The following is a 9,931-nucleotide window of genomic DNA, read 5'->3' on the forward strand; positions in this document are numbered from 1 at the left end:
AGAACTTAGAGGAAGCTGGTTGTGTGAATGGGGGTTGGACGTCAGTGGATAGATTACAGGTGCACATCCATTTCATGGGGATGGATTTTAACCCCTAGGAAAACCAGGACTGTAGAATGTTAGGGAGGAGAAGGTTTCCTAATCCTTACTTCTGTCCTTAGTCCCATTAATTCCAGATACTCAATTCTGTATATTTGGCGCCTCCAAATTCCATATCACCCAAAGAGCCTATAGACACTGTGTGTGTGTGTGTGTGTGTGTGTGTGTGTGCACGTGCATGCGCAGGCAAATGATTTTGTGGGTGAGCCAAGATAGCACTCTTTTTTTTTTTTTTCAAAGTAGCACTCTTGAGTCTCCTAATCCAAGTTCTCTTTCTCACAGGGTGACTAATATTAGCTGAATATATTACACTGTTTGGGTAGAGATGCCATCTAAAGTACAGAACCCCAGCTAAATGCAAAATTCAAATCAACTGGGAACAAATTTCCATTAAAAGTTATATCCAAAATATTGCATGGGACACAATTATTCTAAAAGCTGATCCCTATTATCTGAAATTCTAACTCACCTGAGCATCCATTATTTCATATGCTAAATCCAGCCACCCTATTCTACAGGGTCCTTGAAATGTAAAGGACTGTAGAACTACATGTTCCCAGAATCCATTCTCCAGAAATAAGGACAGGAGCCACAGTATCAGCATAAAGTCAATCACTGGGCACACTCACACATATTTTGGAATATGTGTCAACTTTTAGCCAGAGAAAAAAATACAAGCATTTTTTGAAAATGAAAATAGCTCACATGTACTCTTAGTTGCATAATCCGTCTCTCTGAAGCTTTGAACGTCACAGATAACACTGGTTTCCTGCGAGAAAGGGGCTTGGTGCCCAGGAGTAAGAGGTGGGAGGAAGAGTCATCACTGCATATTCCTTTATGTCCTTTGACATTGAACCACACAAAGCTATTGATTCTTTGAGATATTCCACTAAAAGAAGGAGAAATGTTAACAGTCAATGTTGAATGACAGCACAGGATGCTGGGAGACAAAAAGTAGTGATTTCTGGTCCTGCATGTGTAGGCTGCACGACCTTTGTCTGATAGGCTGGGGCTTTCCAGCAGAGGAGAGCATTAGTAAGGCTCGTCCTGCTTGAGGCTGAGCAGCTTCCAGCGCCGGAGGGCGGCGAGGACAGAAGGACCCATGTGCAAGCACGCACGCAGGATCTGCTGAGACCCTGCTAATTTGGAAGCTCAGTTCCATGTGGCCTTCAGGACCCATGTGTTCATCAGAATACATGCTCTGAATCTTGTTCAGAAAGTCCGGCCTCGGTTGAAGTGAGTCAAGAGCCAGGTGGGAAGCAGAGTGGGTTGAGGGACGCAAACTCGGCCGATGGATGAAAACGGAAGCAAAGGACCACCGAGTAACACCTCGGTGCTCGGAATCTGAGCAACTTGTATAAATTGCCTCAAAAGGCACACAGCAATTGTGTTGCCCCTGTGTCATTTGAGAGGGACTTGTGGTCCTTGCCTACCTGCCAGAGCCCTCAGGGAATGTCTCCCCACCCCCACCCAGGGCCCTGGCCCTCGGCCCCTCCCCCGCTGCAGAATGTCAGGAGCCCTACATTCTGTCCCTGTTTACATTCAAACTTTTCCCTCCTTAATTGGATCTTGAGCATCTGCTGGAGCAGGTCGCTGTCTGGGACCTGAACTCGACGTTTCTCACTGTGGTGGCTGCAGGGTAGCAGTGGTCCCTGCCCGAGCCTGCGGGGATGGCTTCAGAAGGAGGTAAGCCTGTGGGTTGGGCAGGTGTGTCTGCGTGCCTGCCATCCCTCAAATCCGTGGGATTCAAATGTGACACTTGGACAGGGGCACATGGGGGTGGGGGTGGGTGTTGAGTAGGGAAAGAGGGTGGGGGCCAAGGACAGCTCATCTGGGAGGCTGGGAGCCCGTGGAAACCTGCAAGGACCCTGGGGAGGAGGCCGGGTCGAGACCTCGTAGGGGAAACGCCCTGGGTGTGGAGAACAGAGGGAGGCAGGCACACTGCGTGTCTCTGAGTCACACACCACTTTGACAGTTTGTAGGAGAGGTGGCACCATGTCGTGGTGGTGGCACAGGCAGGGTCCCAGGGAAAGGACAGCCGGGTGTGGTATTCCTCAGACACCTGGACCTCCCCCACCATACCCTCCAAGGGACTTGACTGCAGATTCTGGGTCTCCATAGTGCCTGATAGGGATGTGGGGGGACATGGTCTGAGCCAGGACGTGGTTCAGTGGGGCGGTCTTATGGCCAGTGTCCTCCCCGGGAGCGGGGCTGGAAGTTCCTCTAACACCCCCGGCCCAGGACTTCCACTCCTTCCAGCCCAGAGCTGACTTCTCCCCAGCCCAGGTGACCCTTTTCGTAGATTCAGCAGGGACAGGGCATCCGGTGGCCTCAACCAAGGTAGGCCTTGGGTTCCTCAGCTGTTCTGGGTCCCTCTTCCTCTTGAGGACGTGCGGTCCTTCCACCTGCTTCATCTTGTCCAGTGTTTCCTGGCCAACCCTCAGCCCTGGGAGCCACCTTTGAGGTGAAGAGTCTGCTTGTATTCCTCGTCCCTGTGCCGTGGATGGGGAACAGAGTGTAGTGTGGTTGGGTGTCCCAAGCAGCATCTGTGAAAGCTGAGTCCTCCTTACAGGGGGTAGGAGGGGAGCCTGGACGGGAGGACCATCTTCTCTGGTTGTATCACATGTCGTGGGACACCTGTTGATCAGTTAGATGTGCAGGTGTGTCCCTTGTCCTCCCGAACGAGGACCTGCATGGGTTCTTCATGAACAGGCACAGGATCCAGCCCCTTTTCCTTCTGGCACTGGGCTCATGCTGGGCTCCTCGTGTGTCTTCACTTTCACTGTTGGAGCTGGAAGGGGAAGACCACAGAAGCCTGCATTCCCACAACCAGTCCCACGTGACCCAGCTCCAGAGTCCCCCCACCCCAACAGCCCCGCTGCCCCCTCTGCATTGCCCTTTGCTAATCTTCTGTAGCCACCGTGGCTGCGAGTGACAGGAACCAGGGAACATGATGCCCGCCTCACACTCTCCCAGGATCCGAGCTGCTGAGCGGTGGCAGAACCTGGCCCGTGATGCGTGTGGGATGTGGGGGTTCCTAAGACAGGGTTACGTGGGGGCTTGGAGGCCGCGTTTATAGGGAGAAAGATATTACAAGCGTTTGTTTTCTTATGTTAGGACGGGAAGAAAGGGAGGGAGTTATACTGTCGGGCATTGGGGGTCTGAGCAGGAGAGGGGCTCAAATGGTTTAGACGCTGCCCGTTCACAAAGGCCCTTCAGGTGACTCGGACGTACCTGGAAGCAGAACCCAAGCTGCCTGGGAGCCGGCCGAGGGCATTTCCCACAGGGCAGATGTCCACCCAGCCCCTCGTCCAGGAGGACAGCCCGTGAGGATGGAGGGTGGTGTCTGGGGTCCTGGGGAGGTTCCCAGAGTCAGTGCTGGCCAAGGCTGCCTCTTCCAGGCAGGCAGGCTGTCTTGTTGAGAAGGGCGGGGACAGTAATTGTCGTCTGGAGGCCAGAGCATGGAAGTCACTCCAGGACACTTGCAAACCGCACCTTTTCCTGTAAGTGTCCCTCCCGTGTTGCGATTCCCCACCCCCCTCCCTAGTGAGCACAGGGGCCCAGGATCCTGCGTCCTGGCTGCGATTCTCCGACTCGATCTGGCCCTTCCCTTCTGTCCACAGCATCTCCAGTGCTGGGACCGCATGTGGCCATGGACCCAGAGGCCTCCGTGTCTTCTTTGACGGCACAGCCGTTTCCCCCACCTGCTGCTGGCGCCTCGCACTGGTCACCCCGGGGGCAGCGCTCGCCGCCCCACGTGACCCCACCATTCACGCCTGGCAGCCCCGTGGTGCTGCCCACTTTCTGCAGGACACCGCTGGTGGCAGGAGATGCCGTCCATGGCCCAGGTGGGACCCGGGCCTGTAACGTCATCGTCCAGGTCAGGTCAGAGTGGCGGCCCGCAGATGCCCCCCAGACTCAGACCGTCATCCTCACCCAGGCCCCCGTTCGCTGGAGTCCTCCTGGGGCCCTCTGTGGGGGTGCTGCGTGTCCCACACCCCTGTTCCTGGCAACGTCGGCAGCGGAGAGCAGCGTGTCCGCCCCAGCCGTCGGGGGCACCTGGGCCGGCAAGGGAGGCTCCACCCCAGGCCTTCGGCCTCAGGCTCCCCCCCTGGCTGTCCGGCTGGCCCCCATGGTGCCCCCGGTGACCGCAGGGCCGCAGCCCCCCGCAGCTGCCAGGGAGGGCAGCCTGGCCAGCGGCCCCGCCAAGGCCTCGCCCGCGGACTCCTGTAGCCCCAAGAGTGTGTACGAGAACTTCAGGCGCTGGCAGTGCTTCAAGGTCCTGGCCCGCAGGCACCTCCCGCAGAGCCCCGACGCCGAAGCCCTCTCCTGCTTTCTCATGTGAGCGCCTTCTGCCCCCCGCTGCCCTCAGCCAGGACCCTGGGGTGTGCCCAGGGCGGGGGCCTCAGGGTGAGGAGAGGAGGGTGTGAGCCAGTGCCGCTCTGGGAAGGCAGTGCGGCGCGGGTCCTCTGGGGTCCCCCCCCCCGGACACGGGGTGACGGCACTTCCCGCAGGGGACCGGGGGACCGGATCACTGCCTGGCACGGCACGCTCAGTATCGTCAGTATGGAACGCAGGGTCCGGGGGCAAAGAGCCCCTGATCCAGGTGCGGGTGGGTGGTCAGCCTGGAGCCCAGGGCCCGGGGCTGCCCAGTGTGAGGCAGTGACAGTGTTCGCCTGGAGGGGGCTGGTTTGCACGGCCAGACACCGCCTGTCACCTGCCAGCACTGAGTCACGCTGGGCGGGGGACACGTGCTGCACAGGGCGGGAGTGGGGCAGGGTGGGGGCCACCAGGCCGCAGCCACCGCCTGACCCCGAGGGCTTGCAGCCCGGTGCTTCGGTCCCTGGCCCGCCTGAAGCCCACCATGACGCTGGAGGAGGGAGTGTGGCGGGCCGTGCAGGAGTGGCAGTGCAGAAGCAACTTTGACCGGGTCATCTACTACGAGATGGCAGGAAAGTGAGTCAGGGTCCCAGCCCCAGCTGGTGGGCGTGAGGCCGGGCTGAGCACAGGGTCCTCCTCACCTACCTGCCCAGGCTTCAACCCCAACCTGATCGACACCCACCCCTGCCTCCATGTGAAGGTCTCAGGATGGGGGCTGAACCTGCGACCCCGGGGGAGGTGGGACCCCCGCTGTGGCTGGGCCGGGCCGGATCGGCCAGCCTGCTGCCTCCTGGGGGGCCAGGACCATGGCTGCCGCTGCCGGGCACTGCCTCTTCCGGTCCCCCCACGGCCTCCGCCTTTGCTGGGCTCCACGGCCGGGCCCCTCCTCAGTGTGGCCTGGGTCTCCTCACCCCCAGGTTCATGGAGTTTGAGGCAGAGGAGGAGATACAGATTCAGAAGCTGCAGTGGGTGAAGGTGGCCCAGGGCCCATCTGCTCCAGCCCCACCCAAGCCTGGAACCCAGGGGTCCCCAGCCCTGGAGGGGGGCCGGCAGCCAGGTACAGCACCCGCATTCCCAAGGGAGCTGGCGGCCGAAGGCAGTGGGGCCTAGGGAAGGCCGCCGTCCCCACGTCCTGTCTCCTCCTTCACGTGGGCCTTGGTCTTTCAACCAAACCAGCCGCAGAGAGCCTGGGGTCGTATGTGCCCTTTGTCACCGTGAGATATTGACCTGGCCAAGTTGGTGACTACTCTCCCACCTCCCTGTCAAGGGACCCAACGAAACTGCCTGGAAAGCGGGCTGCGGGGGGAGACCCTTGGAGAATCGGTGGGTCCTCTGTTGCTCACAGGAGACACTATTAGGTGCTCCTCCCCTCGGCTCCCCCGTCCCAGGGTGCCTGTGGCTTCAGGTGGCCCCGACCCAGCCCTCCACCGACATCAGTGTCCCCCAAACCCTGCCCTCTCCACAAGCAAGCTGGAGCCCCTCTCACCTCCTCCCTCGTTCCCGCTCTGCCTCAGCCTGCATTCCCAGGAAGGCCGGCTCCAGGGCCCAGCCACCCTGCCCGCAGCCACACAGACCCCCGCAGCCCAAGGCACCCAAGGAGATCCCCCCTGAGGCTGTGAGAGAGTACGTGGACATCATGGAGGGGCTGCTGGGGCCTGCCTGCTCAGCCCCGGGGGCGCTAGCGGGTGAATGGGGACAGGACGGAGAGGAGCCACAGCAGGACGAGGACGCCATCTACCTGGACCCGGGTCTTCTCAGCTACACTGACAAGCTGTGTTCCCAGGAAGACTTCATCACCAAGGTGGGCTGGCCCACAGCCTGGCGTCTGGAAGATCCCAGGCATTGCCACTCCGACACCCGGAGTGGGGCTGTGCCTAGGCCTTTGGGACCAAGCTTTGTTCCTCATTCCTGAGCTGTGTGTGTGCAGGCACGTGTGTGTGCACGTGTGTGTACTTGCGTGCATGTGCTTATGAGCATGTGTGTACTTGCGTGCATGTACGTACATGCAAGGGTTTGTATGTGTGTGTATTTGAATGAATGTGCTTATGTGCATGTGCGTGTGGGTACTTGCGTGCATGCATGTGTGTATACTTGTGTGCATATGTGTCCATTTATGTGTGTGCATGGGCGTGTACTTGAGTGCATGTACACACATGCAAGTGTTTGTGTGTGTACTTGTGTGAACGTGCTTACGTGCGTGTGTGTGTGCCTGCGTATAGGGTGCATGTGTGTGTGCTCTTGTGTGCATGTGCATACATGTATGTGTGTGCATGTGCATGTACTTGTGTGAATGTGCTTACGTGCACGTGTGTGTGCCTGCGTGTAGTGTGCGTGTGTGTACTTGTGTGCATGTACGTACATGCAAGGGTTTGTTTGTATGTGTACTTGTGTGAATGTGCTTATGTGCATGTGTGTGCCTGCGTGTAGTGTGCTTGCGGGTACTTGTGTGTATGCATATGTGTATACTTGTGTGTTTGTGCGTCCATGTATGTGTGTGCATGTGCGTGTACTTGAGTGTGTGTACATACATGCAAGTGTTTGTATGTGTGTGTACTTGAGTGAACGTGCTTACATACATGTGTGTGTGCCTGTGTGTGTGTGCATGTGTGTACTTGGGTGCATGAACGTACATGCAAGGGTTTGTATGTCTGTGTACTTGTGTGACTGTGCTTACGTGCATGTAAGTGTGCCTGCGTGTAGGGTGCACCTGTGTGTACGTGTGTGCATGTGCGTCCATGCATGTGTTTGTGCCTATGTGTAGTGTGCCTGTGTGGGTACTTGTGTACACGAATGTGTGTGTACTTGTGTGTGTGTGCACATGTGCAGGTGTGGGTGAGCCTGTGTGGGTGTCTGTGTGTGGCCTGTGTGTATGTGTACGTGCATGTCTGTGTGTGCATGCATATGTTTGTGAGGATATGTTGGTGTCTACCATTTGAATGCTTCTGTGTCTCTGTGTGGGCACATATGTGTTGGGGGTGTGTGTGCATATGCATTTGTGTGGCTTTTGTATGTGCGTATGTATATATGTATGTATGTATGTATAGGGTTTGTCTCTCTGTGTATGCCTGTGTGAAATTGTGTTGTCTGCATGTGTGCCTGTGTGTGCATGTGTGTGTGTGTGTGTGTGTGCGCCTGTCTGCGTGTGCGTGCAGCCAGTGACCATGATGGTTCAAACATCCTGCCTTGTGCAGAAGGCGGGGTGGGGCTTCACGTTACCACTTTCCCTCCGGGTCCTCCTTGGCTCACAGGTGCCCCCTGCCAAGGTGCCCACAGCCTGTTCCTTCTGTCCCAGGTGGAGGCAGTCCTTCACCCGCGATTCCTGGCAGAACTGCTTTCTTCAGAACCACAGCTGGATCTTTTGGCCCTCGCTGAGCAATTGGAGCAGGAGGAAGGACTCTCCCTTGCAGAGGTGAGCAGGGCAAAGAGAGACGCAGGAGAGGACCTGAGCCAGGGGAGGGAGGGGACCCAGGTGAGCCAGGGGAAGGGGGGGCACTCAGTACAGAGGCACACGTGACGCGGTCCCCCGCTCCCCTGCCTAGGAGGCATGGCACTGGGGAGGCGAGCTCCAGGGCAGGTACTGAGCAGAGAATGGCATCTACAGGATGGGGAGCCTGGGGAGGGAGGGAGGGACTCAGGGGGATATCAGGAGAGCCAGGGCCTCACGGGCCACCCGTCCCCTCCTCCCACCCCCCCTCCGCCCCCCATGCCACCGTCCTACCTCCCCTCTCACACTCCCGTGCTGGCCAGTCACCGTCACCTCCCTCCTCCCAGCTGGTAGAGAAGAGACTGGTGGCCTTGGCAGTGGAGGACGGTGTGCCCACAACCCCGAGTCACTGTGCAGCGACACTGGGCTCCGGGCCCGAGGGTGAGGCCAGGGCCCGGCCAGGGGTCAGCCGTGAGGCCTGCCCAGCAGAGAGCGAGTGCCAGGACCTCCGGAGGCACAGCCGGGCACACGCACACCCGTGCAGACCCAGATCCTTTGCCGCGTCTCCAGGACAACAGGAGCTGCCTGCCCTCCGGGCTGGCGGGCTCTCCTCTCCTCCCCAGGGGCCAGGGCGCACCCCTCCTCGGCCAGACCCCAGGGATGCCCCCGTGTTCAGAGAGGCGCCCCCTGCTAGGGAGCCTGGCGGGCCAGCAGATGGGTCCAGTGAGGACGAGGAGGAGCTGCCCAGCCTGGCCTTCCTCCTGGCCTCTCGGCACAGCCTGCTGCCCTGGGGGCTCTCCCAGAGTCCTGCTCCTGCCCCGGGCCTCCCCAGCCCTGGAGGGCGCGGGCCGCGGGGAGCTCCCCAGGCCCCCGCTGCTCAGAGAATAGGCCGCAGCCCAGCCGCTCCCCCAGCTGCCAAGTCCAGAAAGCGGGCTCTGTGTGCGGGTCTGGCCGCTGCCGGCAAGACGCCCCTCGCAGGGGCCAGCCTCAGGGGCTCGGTGCGGGCCTTGGCCGTGGGGCTGCTTCGGCCCTCTCTGCCTCCAAAGAGAAGGTGTGGCTCCTTTGTCCCAGGGAGGAGGAAAAAGCAGCACTGCAGCCCGTAGGGAGCCCTGGGCCCACCCTTCAGTGCTGATCCTGGCTGGGGGGAGAGGGGGAGGGCACGACTGCGGGCGGGGTGGCAGCAGCCCCCAGGGGCGCTGCGTGTACGTGGGAATAAAGATGGTTTTGCTGGGAAATGCGTCTGGGCCGCTGCATGGAGATGCCCTGGCCGGAGGGAAGGGGTCTGGGAGGGGCCTCCAGGGGCTTGCGGTCACCATGTGCGTCCCTGAACATCCAGGGATGGGCGCCCTCTGCACCACAACCATCTTCCAGAGTGCAGTCTGCAGTCAGCCCTGTCTTCTCCGGGAGCTGCCCTCTGCCTCCCTGTAGCGTCCAGCCATGGGGCTGAGCTGGGGCGGGGAGGGGGGGCTTGGGGAGGGGGGCTACATCCTCCTTGGCTCCTCCAAGGCTCCCTGTGTGGGCCTGAGGGAGGGCAGAAGGCCTGGCCTCAGGGGACAGGCTCTGGGGCTCTGGCCTCCTGGTATGAGGAGCATCTTCGAGTCCCAGTGGGACCGTTGAAATATGAGGGATGGGGGGGTCCTCTTCATCCCCGTGAGGATGGACTCGGGGAAAGCGCGAGGCGGGACTCGGGGGCCACCAGCCGAGGTATGCGCCGCGCTGTCCCAGGCGGCACCTCCCGGTCAGCTCACTGGGCCTCCACAGGGAGCCTGGAGGGAGCCAGGCTTCACCGTTTTCTGAGGACCGTGGGCTCCGGGAGGCCAGGGGATGAGGGCAGTCACGGGCGCCAGGGCGGCTGCCACACAGCGTTGGCTCCAGAGTCCTCCTCCTGCTCCCCTAAGAAGAAACCCCTCAAAGTAGCCATGGAGTCGTGGGGAACTCCCTCGCATCCAGGTGCACGCCTGTCCCCACTGATGACGGTGTCATGTCTTCTGATGGCACCCGGGCAGTCGGGCTCCCTGTGGCCCCCCT

At 59.9% G+C, this 9,931-nt stretch overlaps 1 protein-coding gene across 1 annotated transcript; it reads left to right on the forward strand.

Moving 5' to 3' along the window:
* Positions 1-141: 141 nt before the first annotated feature.
* Positions 142-9,115, forward strand: LOC144614003 (NUT family member 2G-like). The gene is made up of 7 exons (XM_078436095.2): positions 142-1,785; positions 3,723-4,440; positions 4,927-5,055; positions 5,397-5,536; positions 5,994-6,280; positions 7,772-7,888; positions 8,251-9,115. The coding sequence occupies exons 1-7, from the start codon at positions 1,770-1,772 to the stop codon at positions 9,004-9,006; spliced, it is 2,163 nt and encodes a 720-aa protein (XP_078292221.2). The 5' UTR covers positions 142-1,769; the 3' UTR covers positions 9,007-9,115.
* Positions 9,116-9,931: the final 816 nt, after the last annotated feature.

The sequence above is a fragment of the Panthera onca genome, chromosome D4 (genome assembly GCF_046562875.1).
Source record: "Panthera onca isolate mPanOnc1 chromosome D4, mPanOnc1 haplotype 2, whole genome shotgun sequence".
Taxonomy (NCBI): Eukaryota; Metazoa; Chordata; class Mammalia; order Carnivora; family Felidae; genus Panthera; species Panthera onca.